The 25,149-nt window shown below is 41.3% G+C and overlaps 1 protein-coding gene across 1 annotated transcript in view; it reads right to left on the bottom strand.

Moving 5' to 3' along the window:
• Positions 1–21,388, bottom strand: part of LOC113994350 (multiple epidermal growth factor-like domains protein 6) — a 194,091-nt gene extending 172,703 nt beyond the window's left edge. The window contains exons 1-4 of the mRNA XM_027733287.2: positions 21,121–21,388; positions 8,746–8,880; positions 7,990–8,099; positions 6,439–6,543 (exon numbers count right to left, since the gene is read on the bottom strand). Coding sequence (XP_027589088.2) covers positions 6,439–6,543; positions 7,990–8,099; positions 8,746–8,880; positions 21,121–21,206 — 436 coding nt within the window. The 5' untranslated portion in view covers positions 21,207–21,388. The remainder of the gene's footprint in view (positions 1–6,438; positions 6,544–7,989; positions 8,100–8,745; positions 8,881–21,120) is intronic.
• Positions 21,389–25,149: the final 3,761 nt, after the last annotated feature.

Raw genomic sequence — 25,149 nt, forward strand, 5'->3', positions numbered from 1 at the left:
AAGCTGACACAGGTTGATGATACCCTGAGGATTACACTAAGATACAAAGCTGCTTTTGGTGTGAACTCACCTGATGCCAGTGTGCTACAGACAACACCAAGGAAGGTGAAGAGGTGCAGACTAAGAGGACTAACACAGTAAAAACAGCAGTATCTTAGTATGAAATAAGATACCGACAATGAGAGAGGAAATTTGAAAAGGTCACCCTTACTTTAGACTGCATTTAGCAAGGGCAGAATTTTCAAGCCAACTGAAGTAGGAATTTAAATCCAAAGTCACCAAAAATAAGTTAAATAAGAGGTATTTTTCAAATGCATGTTGAGCAGTAGAACACTTAACACTGAATAAAAATCACCTGAAACTGCCTTTGAAGCAGTTTTAAGTGTCTGTGAAATCTTCAGTGTAGGAAAGAATCACAGCAAAGAGATAAATATTTACTGGATTCTCAGATCAATTCATCTAAATCAAGGGCTTCTGCTTTTGCAATATGACAAATTTATATTAGGGTTTAAAACCAAGACTGCCTGTTCTTTCATTGAATTAAAACCATTTGCTTTAGAACTGGCTGAGATGAGAGTGTCTGCTTCTTTAACACCACATCAAGCATTACTTGCTGGCCACAACCAACCTGCCACATGCAAAGCAAAGGCCCTTAAGCACCATCCTCCCTGCTGCTCATGCCCCCTGTGTGCTTCACACATGACAAAGAGAAAGGAGGTGCCACGTTCTGCTCTTAACTTCTGATGAGATGAAACACATCAACACACCTTGTTAGCTGTGTTTGCTGCTTAAAACACACGTTTTCAAGTTTTACTGTTTGAAAGGGTTTTGGACACTCTAGCACACAGCACTGCTATTGCTCTGACAAGTGCTAAGAAAGTGCTCATTAGCACAGTCCCTAATGCAGGCACAAGTGATGGCACAGCTCTCGAGTGCTGCAGCACATACCCAGCCCACAGGATGCTCTCAAAGCTGTCAAGAGCTCTCTGGGGCTCCTTCACTGGCACAGGAAGGACTAAAAGCACCTACACCTTCATATTTGCTGTCTGCCAGCGCTTCTCAATCACCAGAAGAGTATGGTAGCCAAAAATTAGGTACAGGACTGATGGATCAGTTTTCCTGAGAGTTGAAAAGGAGTAGAGGAAGAGCAGGTCCCAGTAGGAGTAGAGGATGATCACAAAGTTTCTTCCTATCAGAGGACAGGCACTTTGCAATCCTGAGCAGCCTAATCAGTCATCTCTGTTCCCTTGCCCTGAGAGGCTTGCTGGAATTTCACTAATGAGACTGAGTCATTTGGAGCAGAATGACTGTGCTAGAACAGAAAAAACCCTGATATCTTCAAGATATTATATGCACTAAAGTAGAGCAATCTGAGCATAAATTATCTTTGTACCTTCCTCTCCATCCTCCCTATGGGCTAATGGAGAATTTTCATGTTAAAAGTGTTACCTTTGGTAAAACTGCACAGGATTCATAACCAAAATATGGGGGGAAAAAAAGGCCAGAACCCTTGGAACAGTGAAGGTTCTGCTATCAGCAGCCCTGCATAAAAGCACTTTAAGAACTAATCTACCCACACAAATACTCAAACATTATCTCTTTTCACTGGGAAAGAGAGAGCCATGAAAACAGAAGACATATCCATGGGCAATAGATCCATGGGAGCTCTCACTTTCCCATTTGCTATTTTAAAGGACCTACAGAGGAGGAAAATTCATAGCACTGGCTCGTGGATGTACACTGCCCTGTAAGGCTGGTGTAGGTCTTCAGTCTCTAAGAAGAAAATCTGCATCTCTACAAGACACCAGGATGGCAGACAGTGCATTAATCAGAAGTTTTATCAAATAATTCTTTGCAGGAAGAAGTATTTCCTAGAGGAAAATGGAAGAAAATTCTTTTTCACGGTGAATGAGCAAACATTTTTATTCGCAAGAAGTAACATCAAAATTCTTGCTATTTTAATCAATGATTTAAAAACAAAAAACAAAAAACCAAACACACCCACTTTTGTTTTAAGTAGTTCTGTAGTGTAAAAACTCTGAACTACCTGGACTAGGAGGTGCTGACATTTTTGTTTACTAGGATCTTTATATAGTTCAATATCTTAATAGCGTGTGACCAGAGCTAGGGAAGAGATTGACAGCCAGTCAATGAACTGATGAATATCTATCTCATAAGCATTTCATTTAGCTACCCATGCAGTGTGCATTTTGCCTTTATACACACATTCCAATGCCATTATCTGACACTTAATTACCTGGGTCTCAAAGCGCTTTACAAAGGAACACGCTGTGATTATCAACACTTCATGGACAAAGAAATCGAGGCATAGTGGGATAATTTGCTAAAAGTTACTGCACTAATATCCAAGGTCAGTGGCAGGTGAAAAAGAAAGCTCTTATCAGGCAAGCACTGCACTCAGCAGACCACACTGCACTCGAGATGTGGGCTTGGGAAGCTTTTCCTGCAATCCCCAGTAATCTACATCAGGCACTGTAAAAGCATTTAAAATTCCACCTGTGTTACAGCAAACATTACATTGTAAAATTTAAATCTATTGACACTTGATCTGTTAAACACTGGAATATTGTGTTCAGCTTTCTTCAAATGATTAAGCTAAGATGACAAACATCATGTCACCATGAGATGACTTTCCTGACAAGTCTGCCCTGGACATTCCTCACCTATTTTTAAACATCTTCTGATAACATCCATCATGTCAGAGAGTTGTAGTTATTCTTTCCTAATTATGGGAGCCTCTTGCAAAACCTTTGTTGCAGTCATGAAATTACAAACCCTGTAATTTTTTCAGTTCTCACTCTGTCTTTTACCATAAATATTAAAACCATCGGGAGACATTTGGTAAAACCAGCAACAACTTGAGGTTTGATGACAAAATGTTTAAGAGCCAAAACTAACCCCTCATTTTGCACTGATCAATTTTATGTATGCGAAGAGTAAATAAATAATACTCTTTTGTAGAATTTGGGATGTTTTCACTAGCTGCATGTCCAAGTGCAAGTCCCAGGGCTGAATTAAACAAGCTAAATGAAATTAATTTACTTCCATGTCCAGCTCAGGTGGCCAGCAGGCTTTGAACAAGATTACCAGGACAACTAGTGAATAACAATGACACCAGCACTGCAGCAGACTTTATTCTCAGTGCTGGGTCTTACCTTCTCATTTTGTTACAAGTCTTCTCTCCCTTTCTCTGGGGGAAGTGGGGATCACAACTTCCAAACAAGTTAAAGAAAAACAACAGAAAAAAATCCAGCTTGCAAGTTCACATTGTAATTGATATAAGTCTATTATTACAAGATGAATTGCAGCAGACAATGCCAGAGACAGCTCAATCTGTTACCGAATCCCTGTAATGGCTGGATGAAGAACTCGACCATTTCACTCATAAATCTTTCTTCTGAGTTTTTATTTGCTGCTTGTGTGTGTGAAATAATAAAACTGCAGAGTGACGTGTACAAGAGATGCAGTAACACATTTCTAAGCACAATTACAGTAAGTTTGTTACAGGAACCCTGACCCTTTCAGCATCTAATCAGGAATGCGTCGTGTTCCTGCAAAAAACACCACAGGATATCTTTGAAAAGTCATTAGCTGAGATCATGCCAATTGTGAATAATCATCTCTGCTCAGATTGAAATGAGGCACTGGGCTGTCGTAAGTCATTCTGGATGATCCATCACAAACTTTCTCTAGGACAGCCCAGGACAAATCTTCATTTCCAGGACGCTGATCTACTTCCTAACTTAATGGCAAGCAAACTTCACCAGTAGGAAAAGCAAGACTGGAAGGTTCTTGAGATGTACATTCCCATTTGCTTTTTAGAGTAACTGAATTTAATAATATTTTTATAATAATTCCTTGTCTATTGTCTGCAGATCATAGCACCCAGCAAGGAGATCATGAGAGTTACTGCAGAAGCAGAACTTTAAAATTAACTGTCACCACTGATGACAGAAACAGAAAGAAGATAAGCAAAAGGGTTGTAGAGGGGGAGATATAAATGGGATACATGCAGCAATTTTGCTCCAGTGAGTGCAGGTGCAGCTATGAAATGTCCATGATTCCTCCTCTGTCAGGAGATTGACAGGAGGCCACAAAACCAAAAGTGACAGAAACCAAGATTACAACCAAGAACGTCAAAGGGGCAGATTTCTGCCGGCAGTTTATGGTCTCATATCCAGTTAGAGCCTCCCTTCCCCTGTGTAAAAGCCCTTGAAACAGCTTCCTGAACACTCCTGCCAAAGAGGCAGCTGAGGGACAGAGTCTCAAGGTACAAGGTCAGGGGCCTCTGCACCAACAGTCCCCACTGACAGCCTCACATCTCCTAGCACCAGCTTTTCCACTACCATGTTATAGCACATGTTCCAAAAACAATCTGTGGTTTTCCTGGAACTCATCTATTCCACAGAATCCTCAAAGCAAAAGATGCTGGTAGGAGAGATCCCTTTTCCTTTAGTTCAAGGGCTGGAAGGAAAACAGTCAATTTTACAGTAAGGTTGCACAGGCAAGTAGGCAAGGCAGGGTCTAGACTTAATGATCATTTAAACCCACAGTGCATTACCATTAAGTAATGCAGCTGCATTAAATCCAAGCTACTTTCACAGCAATATTCCAACATCAGCCAGAAAAACTAGAGGCTGTAGCTGCTATTCCCACAGTACATTTCTTATCCAGTTTTGCTTGCACAAACATGATACAAACCTCCAAGCATCTGACTGGAGATGCCTGCAATGGTTAAGAGGCCTTACACTCTAAATTACCTTGCTTTTGTTAGGCAGGTGAATGGTCCATAACATTCTTCCTGAAAGGAGGTTTTTTTCCTTCAGAATTTAATTTATAAACTTACTCCTGCCAGGCTGCGATAGCAGCTGCTGTACAAACCTGAAAATGATGACGACTGGAATTCCATTCAGACCTCAGGAATCAATAGAGAGCAGACAAAACGACCAAGATAAAAAGTTCCACCCAACTGCAAAGAGCAAGAACTGCAGGATACCTCTCATTGTTTTACAGTGTCTGCAGTCACCAACCTGTGAAATAGAGACTGAACAGTCTCAGTTCAGTCTGAAAACCTGACCTGTGCTGTCCACAGGCTGCACCCACATAATCTGCCCATGGGGAATGCCTTAGTGCTGTAGGTATTTCCAAGCAAAAGGAGACTCAAAGGACAAGCAAAAACAGTTCATATTTTGCTAAAACTTATATTGCATTTGGTGAAAGCTTCTTAGAGAGCCTGGTCTTTCTTACCTTGAAACAGCAGCTCTTCTGTAAGCTACGAACAAAGCAACCTGCATTGGTGTCACTCTGGTTCATATCAACTTATCCATATAAACTGGTGGTTTCACTGGGCAGTAAAGAGATACACAATCACAGCTTGACTGAACTAACTCTGTCTGAAGGCAGCTGCTGGCACAGTGTGGTCTCATGTCAGCAGAACATTCATTGTAAGCAGCTCTGCATTTTATTTATTGTTACATTCCTTCTCACTTATATTTCATGACAGACAAGCCAGGTGAGGACAGGAACATATTAGAATTTAAAAGGGAAGACCCAAAGTACTTAAAAATCTGCCTTTCTTTGAACAAAACAAAATGTGCTTCAGTTGAAAAGGAAATTATCATTTGCCTGATACAAAAGAAATCCTTTGTCCCAATCACAGCCTACTCTGAAGGAATGACTTTCTTCCTTCCCTTAAGAAGCCAAATGGATGCAGTTCTGTAATTTTGGAGAGCTTTACACAGTATGTTAAATTACAAGACAAGCATTGTGGGTTTATAGATTGTGAGCCAGTGTATGAGACATAAAGGATTCTCATTGAGAGTGGGTGATAGTCTAAGTCATATAGAATTTAGTCTATCATATGCTAGAACACAGTTAGTGAAATGAAAGATCGGTGAATAAATTACTCTAAGAATACTAGGAAATATTTGGTAGTGATCTGTAAAACCAGCCTTCCTACTTTCAGATGCACCAAAAGAAATCCAGTGAATAAGCTCATTTGGTTCACTTGCTACATTCTTTACCCACTGCCCACCTCTTCTGACTCAGAATTTACTTTCACAAGTGTAAAAACAATGCCGAGAAATTTAGTAAGAGCACCACAGGGATGTGGAAGTTGAGAAGCCATTGAAAGATATTCCGCTGGACCCCACTGCTGATATTCAGTGATATTATCCTTTACAGACACTCACTCATCTGATAGCAATCAAATTAAATTTTCATTGTGCTTTGTTATAAATCAGCACCAAAAAAAAAAAAGACAATAAGAGAATGACCAAATAAACACTCAGAAGTGCAGCAAAGGCATCTTTAATCTTAAGTCAACATTAAAAAAATATTCATGTTATAGCAATTGTTGTTGAATGTGCGTTTTCCCCAAACACCAGATGCATTTGAGACAGTTTACATTTGACTCACCATACTGGCAGCGAGGACCCTGAAATCCTGCAGGACACTGGCACACCTGGGATCCTTCTTCAGAACATTTGCCTCCATTGAAGCAAGTGCCAGCTGTGCAGAGCACTGGTGCACACAAACAGAATGAAACAGGGGATTTTAGTGGATTTTGTGCCGAGGATCCTCCAGAATTGCCTTTGTCATAGTCCTGTTGTAACAACACCTTCCAAACAAGAAGAAACCCAGCTTTTTATTTAAGTGGAAAGGTTAGACTTCAGTAGAACTTGTTGTCATGGGTAAAACTACCATGTTGACATGAAGAAGTTTAATAAAAATAAGACTAAGATAATGCAGTTTAACTTGAAGATGCTTCAGAGGCAGAAGACAGTTTCTAAGGTCTCAAAGCACTGCCTGAATCCAGAATGAAAGAGCAGAGGAACTGCTCCACAACAAAGCAGCAATGGTTAAGAACCACTGGTATACTAAAAAATATTCTACATGTGAAAGGGAATGACAATTCTTCCCTTCCTCCAACACAGAACAGTTTTTATTTACAATAACTTGAATTCCACAGACTTGAGCCAAAGTTGCAAAGAGTATCAAATATAAAAGAGTAATTCAACCACTTCGGTGCCTTAAAGAATTCAAAGCAAGTCTGCACTGCTCTTTCAGGAAGAAAATAATTTCATATTGCCACTGGTGCTAACGTACATTAAATTCCTTTACACCAGAGATTAACATACAGATTGTAAACATATCTTTGACTTCTTACAACTAAACAGGTGCACACTAAATATGTAGATTCAGGCTAAAACTAACAGGAACACCTCTCAGGCTTGTTTTAATTTTTTAACTACAAAGACAATCATAAAAGCAAGATGTCTGAACGCAGCCCTCAAGTTGGTTTGAAGATAAAAAAAATACATAAGAACAGATGCTAACTTTCATACAGAAAATACAATTACTGACAAAACAGTAACAAAACTAAACACTGAGTAGGTTGCCATCTTCTACTGATATCTCGTTAACAGTGGCTGAAGCACTTCCTTATCATTTAAATTAAATTCAATCTTTTAGGAAAACATCCAATCACGATTAGATAGAAAGAGGTTCTCATCAGATGGAGAACCACAGGGCAAAAACAAAATTGCTCCAATGGCAACAACAGCAATGAAAAAGCCAAACCCAGGCAGGCTCTGCAGTGAGTGCTACGTCCAAGAAACAAGTGCCTTACAGCAGATTTCTTTGCATAATTTGGGTGACAGCAATAAATTTGGCTGGCCTGTCAAAGCTAGACTGGCACAAAAATGCTGCAACAACTATAATCAGAGTTTAGACTTAATCTAAACAGTCAGATTAAAATTAGAGCTATCTGGTACTTTTACATGACTGCTTTTGTATTTTTAAAGGACGTTCCTTTCCCCATCACTAGATCACCTCTTTAGAACTGGAAATCCCAGTTATAAACAGCAAGAAACAAAATCCGTCTTTCCAGAAGTAGGCATCAGCAGGAAGGCAAGGGCTAAGGGATGTCATCTCCCTTGGTTTGTCACAGTTTTGCCACCAACTTACAGTGCAAACAGCCGGGCTCGTTGTCACGCTGGACCCACCCAGGGCAGCACTTGTAGACAGTCTGGTGCTCCATCCTGTACACCTGCTTGTAAACTGTGTAGTACCCAGACCTTTGAGGAGAGGAAGTTTCAGAGAACAATCACAACTCCTATTCCACTTACATCTCATCAGTAATTAACTCTACTCATCTGTCAAATTTACTAGATATTTTTTTCAGCCTCTATCAGAAGCTCTTGTTAAAAATGAAGCAAATATAGCAAACTGCATCCTGATAACATCCAATAGCTCTTATATGTTATTATGTCCATGTATTTTTTTTGAAGAATTTGTATTCAGGCTAGTCAAAGGTGAGTAATTTTGTTTTGCAATCAATTTTGGGTTTAGCTGTTGGGGGAGTCAGATCTCCCATCAGTTCCAAGCATATGACAGAAACAGAAAGAAGTTTAATTTTTCAAAGTCAATGACTTGACAGCTGGACTTCACCTGAACAAGAATGAGACAGGAGCATTTTCTGATAATGTAAAATTGTGATCTAAAGCCAGCCAAGAAGTTCATGACCAATCCAAAACACATTAAAAAAGTCACATTTTCTACTCAGTAATAACAGATTTTAAGTAAGGTCTCAGCAGGGCACTATGTCCATAACCAAGTCACACATATTTCAGATGAAGGAAGTTTACAATTTTCTCACAAAGCAAAAGAACTTGCACAAAGGTTAGCAATGAAATCCATTTATAAGGATAGATAATATATTACCTTCTCTCATAGCTCACACACCACCTCCTCTTTGTACACCCTTGTTTCCACATCTTGACCATCCGACTAAAGGCTTGAACACAGGGCTCTTGGTGTCCCACAAGGGCCAACTCAAACACTGGGCACACATTCGGCCTTGAGGGAAAGAAAAAGACATACTTTATTATTTCCAGCATAAAATTCAGACATTTAGAGAAATATACATAAAATTATTCTATGCATAACAGTTAATAACAGCTTGAAACAGAATTTATACGGCTGTTTAAAAATATTGCAGCTCTACGCCTTAGGAAGCAGCACGTAAACATACACTGAAATTCAGGCTCCACACAAGTCACTGAAAGATTTACCACAGATTCAAGGGCAGATAAGATTTATCTAAACTATTGCTGGGGAAATTGTGTATTCTGTAAGAGCCCTCCCTTGCTATCAGTCCCCTCAGGGAAGCACATGAAATTCATAAGGGGAAGTATCCTTGTTCTCTGCTGATTATTCCTAAAATAACAAGACCAAAATAAAAACGCTACTTTGGAGGATGATATGTAATCTTCATCCTGCTACCTAGCCAGAGTTCAAAAATAGCAGGATTGCAGGAGCTATGGAGGGACAAAAAAAAGGTTACATGTCGATGGTTTTGCAGAGATTGTCAGCCTTATCCCAATTCCTTTGTCCTGGTGTAAATGAGGAAATTCTCTATGACAGAAAACAACAGCATCAAACTTGCAGGGTCTAACTAAAACCACAGAAACTGAGGGAGTTTGTCATCTTTTGAGACAGGAGCTTGCTGCAGCAAAATGAAATTAATTTTTTCGAGTAGTTTACAGATTGTTAACACAATAATTTAATTACCGACTCCCCAAGACAGCCTGATGAGGCTTTTCAAACTTAAGCCTCAATAACTAAAACACAGAGGGGAAGAGGCACCTTGTTTACCCACTCTGACAACAACATTCAGCAGACAAGTCTTTCCCCAAATTTCAGTCTGAGACCTCTCTTCAAGCTAAAGAGTGATCAAGTAACACACACACTGTCACACTTGTTTCCTCTGTCAGTCGACACAGGTACGAACATGAGCCTGTGCTACAAAACCAGGGGGGGTTGCTCAAATAAGAGAGAACAGTTCCAGCCCAACAGCTGCCTGGCAGTTAGTTCTCATCAGCTACACTGGATATTGTTAATATCTCATTCAAGATTTATGGTGCTTTTTATCTCAGAGGCTCCCTATTATGTCTGAACAGCACACAAAGTAGCCTTGGTAATAATAGAGCACATCCTTCATCCACAGGTCTTCAAGTAGTTTACAAATATCATTAAATTAAGCCTGTGCAGAACAGGAAAATACTATAACCATGATCAATTTTACTGCTGAGCTGAATACATGGAAGAAACCCTGCCTAGATCAAATCCACTCCACAATATTTCCTGTACTCTACAGAGACCAGTGGTCCTGCCAAGCCCAGAGGACGGGAAATCCAGCCAGGTCTCCCAAAGGTACCACAGCTCCCAGGGAAATGCCTGGGATCTTACCTCAGGGGAAAGAAGTCCTTTGCTCAACAAGGACACTTCCGTAGAGAAACAAATGAGATTTAAAAACAGATTTTAAAGCCAATCACCTCCTCAGGAATTCAGGTAGCCAGCGTAAAGGATGCCAGAAAAAAAGTCCACAACTGTGTTCTCCAGCTGTCCTATCACACCATGGAAGGACAGTAAAGAGTCCATTTGTACTAGAAAACCTTGTCTGACAGAAGTTAGTTTCCTGAACTAGAATGCTTCTTGCTCCCAGGCTTTAGAGAAACTGCTCATCTCCATCACTTTAAATCACGCTGCCCGTGGACATCCCCCCACGTTCTTCCTTCTCCAAAGCAGAGTCTAATTTCTATATTGCTCTGTATTTCCCATTCCTTGGGTCTGCCCTGCCTGAAGGAGGATAGAAGACAGTTACAGCACAGTTTCAGATTGCTGTAAATTCCTCCAGAAACCAGCCTTCCTCCACATTCCCATGCCACTTCCATCACTAAGCAATCCTTCCCATGTGTTCCAGCCATCCCTTCCCTTTGGAATTACCTCCACATTTAACAGATTCCGTTGAAGTTCAGAGCCATTGTTCCCAAGCCATTCTTAGCCCAAAGTCTGCCATTTGTTTCCCATCTGAAGATGATCTTTGTGCACCCAAAATCTTGCCTGCCTTTTTTTTTTTGTTCCATTACGTCAGTTGGTCTAATAAAACCCTCTCCTTACTTAGCAACCATGTCTCACTTAGCAGGCTTTTTAAAATGACTCTCCCTCCAGTGAATAGAACATCATGTTCTGATAATTCATGCATATCTCCTTTTATTAGAATTGCCTAAAATTTCCCAGATAAAGGTACATTCATATGCATCGCTCTTCCATAAATAAAAGGGAGAAGCTGACAATTGCTGTAATGACATATTGAGCCCATCCCATAAGTTCCTGCTCATGTGATATTGCCATGTTTCCAGGAATAGCTGTGTTGACTTCTAGGATATGGTTAATAGGAACAAATGGCGCTCACAGAGCAAAACAAGCCAGCAGCAGTCATATATTTATTAAGATTTATTCAAAGTAAGCCATTCCTCCTAGATGCCCTTGGGATAATTTAAAGGCAGATATCAAAACCACTGAAACACTATAATTAAATTGCAGCAATTGCATAACATGTAATCCTCTGCTGGCAAAGCTGGGAATCAAACATGCCCTCTCCAACCATTCACCATCTTCACAGCTCCCCCCCCCCCCAGAGCCAACACGACAGTTTTTAAGCCATCTGACTTATTTGATACCTTACCTATTAACTTAAGGACAGTGACTTGAACAAGGCCACAGCTATTGAAAGCTATTGAAAGCTTCTGTACTATAGGATTCTGCTAATAGAGGCCATCCAAGGCTGACCTGAAGCCTCAAGTGGATATAATGGTGTATTTAGAGGAGAACAGCTCCATTTTTACTCCCGTGCCCTTTGCATTCAGAAAATACTTCTTAATGGGAGTTTAAGTGTTAAAACAAGCAAAACACTCAAATGCATATTATGGCCTATGATTTGATTGATACACCAGTCCCTTAAAACCTTTTTATCCTGATGCTCTCCGTTAGCCAAGGCTAACACGAAGGCTATTATTAGCTTGTCAGTCTGACTCAGGCGAGGCAGAAAGCTCTCTTAATATTTGCATTAGGAGACTGCCCTTTAAACAAAAGACACCCTACACACTTCCAGCTGAAGACTTGAGATTCTAATGAACAGATAATTAGACCAACATGAAGCAACAGCAGCCTGGGCTAACCGTGTGGCTGTGGTGCCTGTGAACCACTGCACAACAGGAAAGTTCAGGGAAAATTAAAAGCTTCTCCAGGCAGGATGTCATTCCTGTGTTTAGAATTCTAAAAAGAAAGGGAATAGCTCTACCATAGAATCACAGAATGATTTGAGTTGGAAGGGACCTTAAAGATCACCTAGGTCCAGCTCCCCTCCCATGGGCAGGGACATCTTCTACTACACCAGGCTGCTCCAAACCCTGTCCAACCTGGCCTTGGACACTTCCTTTTCTTGTTTCTCGGTTACAAACATACATCATATTCTGTGACAGGGATATTTTCATTTTCTGCCTAACATGAGCCTGACACTTGGCTCTCGGAATGACAATTAAATTAAATCTCTCATTCTACCAACCCACTTTCTTCCAGCTCAATACAGGAAGCTAAAGTTAGGCAGATTTAACGGTAGTGAGAGAGCAAACACACATCAACATATCCCTAAAGGCTTCTTTCTACAGTGCAAACTTTAAATCAAAACCTTAATGAATAAGAAGCAAAGACTGATTTGTCTGTCTGATTTTAGGTCTTTCCACAGAGACTAAGTGAATGACACCACCTTCTACACTAAGTCAGGTGGCTGTTAACATCTTCTTAAAAATGAGCTGTTGTAGCCTGTACTGCCTCAGCTGACAAATTTGCAGCCTGAACACTATTGATCTTCCCATAAAACAGTCAATAGATGAAACCTGTCATAAGAAGCAACTTGCTGGAATCCTGTATTTTCAAAACACTAATTGGTCGGTGCTTTTGTGCCTTTATGCCGTTATTAAAAGTTTAGAAAAGCATAGTCTGCCTTTCCAGATTCAGTTTGACAACATCAAATAAGAACTCTCCTTAAGGAAACCAAGATTATAGTCAGGGTTAAATTGTCCACTGCTGTGATGACAAGTGTTTTTGCTCTAGAGATGCACTGATGTTGATCAGAAAATAGTTGTACATTGGTATTATGGCTTTGGTTACAAACTTCTCAGGCCAGAAAATTGTCTGAATGCCCTCACAACTCCAACCACACGAGCAAAACATCCCCAGATCTCTACAAAGGTGGAGGGGCACCATGCAGAAATGTGTGGCACCATAGAGGGGAAACAGCCAGCAACATGATATATGCAAACAAGATGTCAATTGAAAGTGTTCTCTCTATATATTCTCAATTGGAAAGGAGAAAAAAGCAAATTTTATTTCAACACAAAAAGGAAAGTCAAATTCAGAAACAGGCCACAGAAACAAAAGGTGCAAAGAATAAGTTACATATATTTATTTATATAGATAAATTTTGTCTCTAGATGGATGTTGCTTAATAGCAATATTAATTCAGAAAGCCTGGAATGACAGAAAAGGTTTTTCTTTTTTAAACTGCCAAACTCCCCTTTCTACCCTTAATCTATTTTAAGGCTCATTTCCCCACATTTCCCTGATAAAATTCATCAGGACTACCAGAGACAATTAGGACATCCCTCTCTCTTGACCACTAATCAATCCCTGCTCTCTCCTGATCCTGTATCAATATTTGTGATGTTTATATGCCCTCTGGGATGGGGACTGTAAGCACCAAGCTCATTTAGATTAGGTCTCATTATCAATGCTGTTCTCTGGATCTGTGGATGAAGGTGCACCACAGAAGACTCTCCCCAGCCCACAGGTGACTAATGCACTGCTGTGTCTTACTCACATCCCCCTTGATTAGAGGGAGCAGCTAAAGAACAGGAGAGTCCCTCAGCCTTTGTGCACTGCATCCAGATGAAGAGCAGATCAATAGGAGATGATTAATTACACACTCAGCTATTATAACAACAATAAGATTTTTAGTTCTTACTGCTATCAAAGTGCAGCTCCTGTTGTTCAGCTCCTATTTAACCATCCTCCTCCCTCCCCCAAGACAGAATAATCTATTTTGGTTAGCAGGAAAAGCAGGAGATAAACATGCACATCCAGATCATTTTACTATGATTTGCCAAGTCATTTTTTCCTTTTTTTTTTTTTCATTTAAAAAAAAATTAAAAAAATCACTCCCTGTTTTTAATAGTGCCATGTAGTCTTAGCTCCCTGCAACATCCATTTCTACAGTTTATTCTACTTCATCCAGGAAAGGGTCAGCATCACTGCCAGTGACCAGGTCTGCAAAGCCTCAAGCAGCACCAACATACAGCTTTACAGAAGACAATTTAAGGACCTTTGTCCCAAGGATCCATCTCTAATGTAATTAGAAAACCATCAGGGACATCACATATAATGTTAAGAAATAGCTTGCATGTTCTCATTGTTAACACAAGGCAAACAAATGTCCAGAGTATAGACAAAACTAAGCATTTCAACATTATAGAGGAAAGCATTGAGTAGCAACATCCATTTCTAGCTGAAATTTCTCATTCACTACACCCATGTCCATTATTCCACTGCAGAAGGGTGTGTAACACAAGTTACCCCAGTAAATCTGCCAGGTACACACACCTGAGCTTCTTCTGGCAACAAGGCACAAAGGGACCTGATACTAAAACATTAAAAAAACAAACAAACAAACAAACAAAAAAAAAACCACAAAAAAAACCCCCCAAAAAAACCACTAAAGTGTCACACCACTTTGTCATAGGGAGAGAAAACTCATTTTGGTTCACAGCAAGTACCCTGTTGTTTGACAATTAAATTAGTTAGAAAGTAGTGAAATCCTCAGTTTCATTTGGGCAACCAGTATCTAAGAATTGTTCACTGCTTTTCTGGTGGTTGCTGGATTTTGACAGTTTTAAGCCAAAACCTCTATTTTGAAAGCTTACTTTTGAATTAACATCTAATATATGTCAGAAAAATCCCTACATGCCAAGGTTTTACATGTTAAAATATTCCTTGTCTTTTACTCCTCTATAAACCTTGACACCACTGATGCAAATTCCCATTTGATGAGGTTTTTTATTTGGTTTGGGTTTTGTTTGTTTGCTTGTTGTTTCTTAAACATTAAGCAATTTCAGTAAAGCTCAATATTTTATGAAGTTAAGCCACATAAACACAGCAACTAACAAGTGTGCATTACTGGATTACTGTTCAAGGGTGGTAAATGGGAGGGGGGGAGGAACCTCAAACATTTTGATCTTTTGGATTAGAAACTTACATTGAAGTTCTAAATAACCCACAGATGCCTGGTATTATTCTAAAGACAAAGAGAAGGACAGGACTTGCCTCATGAACAATACAATTATAAGAGATAACTTTATGCAATGGTATTTTTCACCATTGATGATGCACCAGCCAGGCAGGGAGAGCCCCAGCAATGACAAACACAAGGGCAACCACTGAAGAGTCTTCTAAGGGATAAAATGTATGAAAACTCATTTCCTATATGAGAATATTCTAACCTGAAAAGACCAGGCCCAAAACACCATAGTGTTTCATATTTTGAGTGGAATTTTTTGTTATAAAACAATACAAAGCACCTTATAACTCCTCTCCAGGCACAGCCCAAGATATTGTGATATATTTTCAATATTGAAGCAATTTGTGGACATAAAAATACGATCTGGGCATGGCATTCCCTACTCAACAACATTTCGTGCCACATTCTGCTCTGACTTTAGGGGAAAGCAAGGTGTTCCTACTAAAGAACACAAAAAAAAGAACATCAGCAATGATTTAAAGTAACATTCCCCTTTTCATACTCGAGATCAAATATTCATCCACAGGTCAAAGGCACTGAAATACAGCTCAGTGTGGGCTCAGCTTGTGTACACATTAAAGCACACATCATCCTACACCAAAGGCAGAAATCTCAAGTTCACCTCAGGAACAATTAATGATTAGTTTTAAACCAAGACCAGCCTGGAATCCAAAGCATAGACCCAAGACTACATATGTTCAGTCCGTAATTTTAAAATGCTTTGATTTCGCAGTAATGAAAGGAAATTTCTTTCTCCTCGGAAATAAATTGAAAGCAATAGATTTGAGAGAGAACATAAGCAATAACAGGCTCGAATTTCAGAGGAAGGAAATCTATTAACTGTGTTCAAAGAGAAGGTATTTAATTGGTGAATAACACAAGTCTGCAACATGGGCTGTTAACTCTCTGGGAGCCAAAGCATCGCTTCCATCACAGGAGGTTCTACTGACAAGTCATCCAAAGATGAAGTTTTGCATTACAGATGATCTCACCCCTCCTCACCAGGAGGTTTCTTCGAATTTATTAAAAATATTCCATGTCCTCTGTCATATCTAGATCATGGCATGCCTAGAACTAGGATAAATAAACAGCACCGGACAAAAAACGATGCAGAAGAAAGAAGTCAAAGCAAAAAACAGGTAATTTTCCTAGAAATCAGCAATACTGCAAACACACAGTATATGAACATTAAACTGTTGCATAAATAACTAAACTATATCAACATTTCATAATGCAGAACAATTAAACCTCAAGAAACCTGACAAGTTCTCTCCTCTTAGTGGACATTTTCAAAGGGTAACTTGAGAAGCCAAATCCCATTAAAACTGAAAAGCAGTAGGATCTTACCTACTTTAAATGTGCAGATTTAAGAATCATACAGTATATATATATATAAGCTACTGTGATTATGGGTAGGAAATTTCTGAGCCTCTTGGAAGTACAGTTTGTGATGTCTCTGGCATAAAAACAAATATTTATAAAACTGGAAAATATTTCCAGTCAATCATGAGATCTTTGATAAATACAACAACTTCAGGCAATCACATTTTATGGTCCTGTCTTACAGCTATTTCAGAGTTTAGGAGAAAGTCTTGATCTCATTTTTCTCCAGAAGAGCAGGAAAATGTCATAAATCAGGAAAAGTACTATAGTAAGATGACACTCATTCATTATCTTTAAGTCTCCTGACAGCGACTATACCAGGGGGGAAAAAAAGACGGAAAAAAGAGCCTTTTACCATCTGTTAAAAAACTAAATTGAAAATTAATTTTCCTTTAGGAACTGTGAAACAGAAGCTTTAAGTGGAAAGTCTTGAAAAATGGGATTCTGTGCTCTAATGCTGACCAGCATGAGCTCTATCTGGTGGCAACACTCTGTAGTGCACAGGCTAAACAGACTATTTTTGTTCAGGGTGATGTTCACATTCACAAAGATGAGAAACACCTCAGACTTCAACTGCATATTAAGGGACTGGGGGGGCAGGGGTGTGGAATCCAGGGGATGAAACTACCATAAACTTTGATGCTGAAGCATTTCAACCATGTTCCTAGAATCACATTACCCAAATGCCAAAGGCTGGAGTAGCTGCTACTCAAGAGTAGTGAGGGTTTATTGCAACCTTACAGGTTCTGGGGAGGCAGAAATGGGAAGTAGTGCTTGAGGTTTCAGCTGAAGACAACTGGCAGTGACTCTGGGCTGCCAGCATCACTTTAAAGAGCTGATAAGACTCAATCTTAATGTAAGATGCAGACATAAATAAACTAGTGGCTCACTTATTATCAAGTGTTTATTTTCACTTTTAAAATTTTTTTTAAAGCGTCGAATCACTGAACAGAAGATAACCCATTGAAAGAAATGGAAGGAGATTTTACTACATTACTGATTTCAGTAAAAAAAAAAAAACAAAAACAACACCAAACTAGAAATACTTTAAGCCCCTATTTAATGCTGGGAATACAAACTTTCCTCACACCTGCAAATTGGCATCACCACAGGTGAAAATACAGTGTATTGGCTAATACACTGAGATAATTTCTCACCAAGAAATTACTACACAACCTACTTTTCACATCATTTAGACAGTATTATGACACAACTCCAGGCTCCAAGTTCAAGCTGTATCACCAAATACTTCATAGAAGCATTTGTGTTTCTTTGTTTTCTGCATTGCATTCCAACATTCAAACTGACGTGCAATTTGTTTCACTGTAGCAATCAAAACCCAGAGGCATCTCTTCGTATGGAAATGCTTTGTACAAGAGCAGCAGTTTAACCTGAAATATGTTCCAGCCCTCAAAAAAAAGTGGACTTCACCTTTTTCTTAATTATTCCTTAAAAGAAATTTTTATTTATGTCACTTGGAAGTAGCGCCCACAGCCACATCTGTTTGCAGTGAGACCTGGGGCAAGGATAGTCCTGTATCATTCCAGCCCAACAACTGGTACAGCTGAAAGGCCAAGCTTCCTGGAGTGCTGCAAGTGCAGATAAACATCTGAATGGAAGATTTTGCTTTTGGGAATGTGATTTATCTGGAGAAACACAAGAAATCCTACAGTGCCCCATAGAATTGAAGGAAGCTGGAAAACAGTTACTCAGCCAGGAATTCAGCTCTACATCCAGGTGCTCCTTGGAATGCGACCAGATTTACTTGTTTATGGATAAAGTGAAAATATGCAGCTGCAAAATGTGAGCAGTAAAGAAAAACCCTAAACAAAACAGTTTTATTGCAAGATTGTGACTGACTCCTCTAAGACCAAAGCAGCCCCTTCAGATGTCATCCTGGACCTGCAAAACCACAGAGAGAGTCAAGGGGCTCAGAAAAGCCAGGAACAAAGCTTATCTCATGGCTTTTTCAAAGAAGTCCTCACTCCTGTCACCTGGGAATTCATTCTTGAGCCCAGTCCTAACCATGGAAGGTAATATTTATTGCACAAAGGAGGTTCCTTGCACATACCTCATAACCACTCCTGCCTCTTGCTCTGTCCTATACCACTAACTATGAGCAGATATTTGTACTGTTCAAACTCCTAGTGGAATATTTCTCTAAAAGAGGATTTACCACTTCTGACAGCAGCTCAAACCCTCTCCTCTTAGCTCCTATTCCTGCAACTCAAGCCCACTACTCTCACTTCCCATTTCCCACAACCATCCCAGAATTCCGTGAAGCATGATGCTGAGAGTGAACCCAATGCTGGATAACCACACTTGACATCTACACTGTCATTACATACCCCAGTTTTGGACTACAGAGCTCTCTGTTAAAAATGTGCTTTTTATGATAAGAGATGGTTACTCCTCGTTTCGAGGCCCAAATATGCTTTCCAACGAAAATGGCATATTTGTTCTCTGGTCCTTCCAGTGTTCTCCAAAGTTCTAACACAAGATCATCAAGGGCTAATTGTCTGGAAATGTAGTTGATGGAAATAACCAGTCATCCTGTAATCTGTTCTACATTAAATCTCCTCAGGGGGCTTGGAAGCAGAACACCAACATCTACACAGATCCCTCGCATTTCTAGCTAGGAGCGAGCACTCAAGTTAGCAGCAGAACAAAAACAATTATGAAGAATATCCTGTATAGCCTCAGCCACATAAGATCTCAATCAAAATAACAGCAAAGAACATACTCAGAGTGCTGTGTTCCAAGGGATACATTTGTTGTTCTTATTCCATTGACTGCAGATGACCAATGTCAAAAGAACAAACCAGAATTACTAAAAAAAGACAATTCATGAAGAGTCCTCTTGGACATTCCACTGTTTCTTGGTGAAAGCTGGCAGGCTAAGGAGTCATGACTGAGTATTTCTGTTTACATCGAAGGCAAAGTCCCTAAATAGCATAAAATAAGTTTGGAGCAATACTTATTCTTGCCACAGCTCAGGGAAAGCAGTAAGAATTGCAGCAATTTCAGGAATATGCCTCTTGGGAGAAGCACTCAAGGCTCTGCCACAGGTCTGTGGGTCTGGGTGGGTGTTTGTGATTGCTGCTGGCAAACAGTGCACTGCTGCTCCCAGTGACTTCAGCCCATCCTCACACAGCACCATTTCCAGAAGGGAACGTTTCCTGCATTCTTTCAGTGACACTATCTTGAAAAAGGTAAAAGCAAACAAAAATTGTTTGGAGGCAAATCACAGCTAACAGCACCTCCAGCTTCAAAAGTGCAGAATCATAGTTATTACTGATGTCAAATGCAAACAGATTAATGTAGGCCAATGCTATTCTTCCTCCTAATAGAGTAATTGCTCAGAAAGAGAGCAAGAGGACGTCTGAAAGAAACACAGAGCACTTTTAACAAAGGAAAATGCTTTACCACAGAATGAACTTAACTTCTCTAAACACTGTGATGGATACTTTGTGCTCCAGCAAAATGGAGTAATATAAACCACCTTAAAAGCACTTCTGCTGAATACATATTTACATGGTATTGCATAGAAAACCAAAGAGCAATAGGCTTGGAAATCTCGATTTTCTGACAGAAGAAATAACTACATCGAAAGCAAATCATGAAAGGGTGGGATGAAGTTGATGAAGTAAAAAAAAAACCCAAAAAAACCCAAAAAAAAACCAAAACAGGAAGAGGTCAGAAATTAGGGTATACATAGACTGAAGACTGTTGTCAGGTTGCTTTGAGGGGGAAGCAGGGGACACGACATTCCTTAAAAACACAAGAAGAGCCTTGTAGAGAAAAGGTACACAAAGCAGGAAACAGTTTCCAGAAACGTTCAATTTCGACGAGCACAAAGTTTAACCACAGATTTTGCGCACGCTGCCGGCTACCCTGGTTTGGAATTTGATCAGAAAATTACATCTAGACACAAATGTTACGCCGCATTTGCAACAAAGGCCATTTGTTGCTCACGCCATGCAAAAACACCTCACAGAAACTTCCCCCCGCTCCCGCACACATGTGGCCCCGGTTCCTTTGTGTGCGCTCACCGCTGCGGGAGGATGCTCCCCGCGCTCCCACCCCTCCCGCACCCCGTCTCTTTTCTTCCCTCCTGCATTCACATTTGTTACTCTGCTCTCCCCTCCTCGATTCACATTTGCTACTCTGATCTCCCTCCAGCTGCTCTCCTCCCGGTAGAGCTCAGCGTGCCCCTCGCAGGGCTCAGCTCTGCTCTCGCTCGTTAAACGGGAAGGCAGGAGCAGACCCGGGGATGCCGACGCGCTCCCTGGTGCTCCCTTCAGATCCCACATCAAAGGAAAGCCCGCCCGGGCAGCCTCGCAAGTGCCCACCCAAAGCAGCTCCGCGGGTCAGCGCCCTGCGCTGCGGGGACCGCGCTGAGTTGGGGCGCTCCCACCCAAACTTTCTTTGTGGCCGCAGGACCCGCCCGCAGGGACAAAGGCGGCGTGTCCCGGTGGTGCTGTCCCCTTCCCGAGCCCCCAGACCCCCGGCACACTCACATGCCCCGCTGCAGCCGCGGCTCCGCGGCCGCGCTCGCCAGAGCCCAGCACAGGAACGGGCACAGGAGCGCCGGCCCCGCTCCCATCGCGCTGCCGGGGGGAAAAGGGAGGATGGAGCGGCCGCGGCAGCTCCGCCAGCACCCGCAGCAGCGGCAGCCCCGCCGCCCCTGGCCCCCAAATCATTTAAAGCGGCGGCGAGACGCGCCACTGATGGGGCGGCCCCGGCCCGCCCCCGACCCGCCCCCGCCGGGGCTGTCCCGGGGCTCCCGCACCGCCCCGAGCTCCGAGGGCATGGGAGCCGCTTCTGCTCTGCGCTGCCCGTGTCCTCACAGCCCCCCGCTGCAATGTCCCCTCATTCCCCTGCTGTAAAGGGAGTTCGCTCCTGCTCCACATCCCTCCGGGCGCGGCGCAGAGGAGGGGTTTGTTTGCACTGAGTAGGACGCGAAGGGACGTGCAAACTCATGCTCATGCCCGTCGCCAGTTCCCGGGGAGGAACGTGGGAGGAAAGGGCGTGAAGCCGTGTCGGGGGAGGGTTAGGGTGGGTGTTAGGAAAAGGTTCTTCACCCTGAGGGTGGTCGGGCACTGTAACAGGCTCCCCAGGGCAGTGGTCCCGGCACCAAGCCTGGCAGAGCTCAGTAAGTGTTCAAACAATGCTCTCGGGCACATGGTGTGAATCTTGCTATAGTCCTGGTCATGGGTAAGAGTTGGACTTCGATGATCCTTGTGGGTCCCTTCCAACTCAGGATATTCTATGTGAGAGCTGGACACCCGCAGCTCTGCCTTCAGCTCTGGTTCTATTCCTCTGCCAGAGACATATCTTGGCTTCTCCTTTTTCCTCTGGTCCTTTGTTCTGTGCGTGATGCCCATTGCAATCACATCTGAGCACTTCAAAGAGGTAACCATGAAAATAAATGCATTTAACATCTTCAGGGAGGGATGAACCGCTACAGCTGAGAGTTAGTGACAGCAAGAACATAAAACCGGGGACTGAGGAGTGGGTTTTAAATCCCAGAGCTGCCTGCCATCCTCTAGACCATCCATCCTCTCAGCTTTATGTTCTCTACAGACCTTTACTGCTGTCAGAAGGAAACTCTTTCCCCTTTACTGGTGAGAGACGGGAGACCAACTGACCTGGAAAGGGAACTGCACATAGTAGCAATAAAAAATGAGAAAAACACACCTTAAGCATTTTATGAGCTAATGTAGGTCCCAGGGTCCATTACACCACAGTTTTCCTCTCTCAAGAGACCTGTGACTAACCAGGCACTGGGCTGTGAACAAGCAGATGGGCCCTGAGCCAACCCATGCTAAAACCTGTGATTTCTTTCCACTCCAGTAGAATGGGCTTGGACTCAAGTTGCTCCAAGCCAGCTCCTGTACAGATTTGTGACAGAGAGAACTGGATGGATACACCAGCATCCTCACAGGTCAGGAGTCAGCCTCCATTTTACAGTGCATTAATTTATCTTCCTTTCAGTCCTGTAACAAGATCCACCGGCTGTTCCTTTCACACACACTTTACGAGCAGTTTCCTGTATGGTTTTTATTTTCCAAGGCCTTTGCTAAAGTAAGTAAACATTTACCATTCATAACAAGAAAACTGGGTTTATATTGTTCATTGCTTTGAAGCTTGCATTGACATGATCCCTTGAGATTTTATCAACTGATTTCTTTTTCATGGCGAAGCAAAGACACAGCCCTTATCTGACCTTAGAGCAGTTTAATTGTACCCTGAAATTTCCACTGAATGGCTGAGTCTTTCTTGTGTCTGGAGTAGTTCTAGCTCTGCAGGACCATGTGTTGAGCTAATCTCATTACCTCCTGCAGAGCACATAGTTTTCTAATCATTTTATTTCTTAAACCCCAGAAAATCTTTCTTCATAAAATAATAGACCTTCATTATGTCAAAGCTGAGTGTTCATTATGTCCTGTGATGTCATCCCAACCTGGCTTATATTCAGGATCACATCATGGCAAAATAGCAAAGGATCTTATTGCTCAGCTGTTTAGATTTTTTTTCCAGGAGAGGTAAATTAGCCTTGAAAAAATAATTTTTTCCATCTTTAAGGACCTCAAAAATAAACAGTTCAATGTTATTTTTCAAAGCTGTGTGTGATCATTACAAATTATACACAACATTTATTACATTCAGTTGTTAAGGATAATGGAACAGCAACATGCAAATTGGGAGGTACTGAAATGCAGAGTAAAGGCCACTTAATAGATGAGACCTTTGCTTGGGGGGCCACGCAGCAAAATACAGCTGCAGCCAAATTCTGGAGATGGAGCTGTGTAAAATCTCCTGCAACCTGGGCAGAAAGCTTTGCAGGCCTGGCTTTAGCTGCTGTGACACTGGCATTGCCCTGAACTCCCGTGTAAACTCAGCCTGTGCAATGTGCCCTGCTTATTAATATTATCTAATGCTTTCTCCTCAGAATATGTTTTAATTGAGAATACTCTGCCAAGCTGTTGGCTTAAATGGGATCATTCCCATGAGTGGAGTTGCAGCACTGGTGGAAGCAGTTTCAAAGCCTGCTGGGATATTTGATCTGCTGTGCCCCAAGTCAGTTAAACCTTCTGACCTGACACAGAGGTAAAAGCTGACTCCTGTATTCTAGTTCTTACTGTGGTGACAGTGGGCTGTGTCAGGACAAAAGGGCACTGGATACATCACTAGTGACTTCTTTATACTCCACATCCCTGCCATGGCCAACTAGGCACGTGCCTTCTGTCAGGAAATTAATTTGCTATAAATTGTCCATCTTTGATCTGGACACCTCCAAACCACACCAGGGCCACCACCAAACCAGTCACTGAGTATGTTGACAAGAGTTCCCTTCCTTATTGGGGAATCAAATTGCATCTTGCTCAGCTACAGCAGCTTTTGAACTGAGCACCAATTCCCCTTGGTGGCTTTGTGCAGGTGAGTTATGATGGGGTCCGATTGCCTGGAATACAAGTGGTTAGGGAAAAAGCAGCTCACGCCCTCCATATATCACTGAAGGACTTTCTGTGGGATGGAAATTACATGATTCTCCTCTCTTGTTGATCAGAAAATTGTTCTGTCAGATTCCAGTGCAACCCAAATTCAGCACATTGTTTACAGCACTGTCCAGATCATGAATTCTGTAGAAGAGCTGGTATCTCTCAGGACATTCCATCCTATCCTCTCCATTTTAAAGCATATTCCCCTCTTCATTAGCATTTTAATTTTGATTTATAATTTTGTCTTCCTACAAAGATGCTGTGACAGTTGCTGTGTATCCCCAAGCATGAATGAGTGTTGCCCACAACTTTGAGTCAGTAACACACCATCCTGTTGTATTTTCATTTTTCTGTCTAATTCTCAGTATCTCCATTTCCAGTCTTTTTAAATCGTAGCTAGTTGCAGGATTTCACATTCCCTTCTGATATAAAGAAATTTTCGTGCAGAGATTGTAATTAGGAAGGCTGAGCTCTGTTCTGTTATTAGCAGGAATTGTGATTTTTGGAGTGGTGGGTTAATTGCTAATAACCATATGCAATGCTTCTGTCAAGATGTTTCCCATTACAGTAATTAACTTAGCAGCTGGGGTAACAGACATTTACCATTTGTCTTCACAGTATCCCTGATTTAGGATTGTTCCAAATCCCTGTTTGGATTCTGTTTGTTCAATTCCCAGGTGCAAGATGAAAAAGAGGGGATTCTGAGAAGTGGAGATCTGGAAAGAACAAGTTGCAGGGATAGTACCTGTTTTGGATGCAAAGTGTCTATCAGTGTGTCCTCAAGAATTCTGAATTTTTCTTCACTACTTTTAGTCTTGGACCATCATTTTCATCAGCACCTACTGAATGGAGAGCATGGCAGAGCAGCCTAAAAGAGGATGTTTTCAAAAATGTGTTGATTACTCTGATGCTCCAATTAATCTGATCATTATTAAGGATATAATAAATGAAAAGTGAAGAATTTATTATTGCCTATTCATATCCTTGACCTCAAAATCCCTATGGTATGTGAATTTTTTCTTTCCTTCATGTTTTGTAGTCAAC

This window comes from Pipra filicauda, unplaced genomic scaffold (assembly GCF_003945595.2).
Source record: "Pipra filicauda isolate LSUMZ 115617 unplaced genomic scaffold, ASM394559v2 scaffold244_size1468961_pilon, whole genome shotgun sequence".
In the NCBI taxonomy this organism is placed as follows: Eukaryota; Metazoa; Chordata; class Aves; order Passeriformes; family Pipridae; genus Pipra; species Pipra filicauda.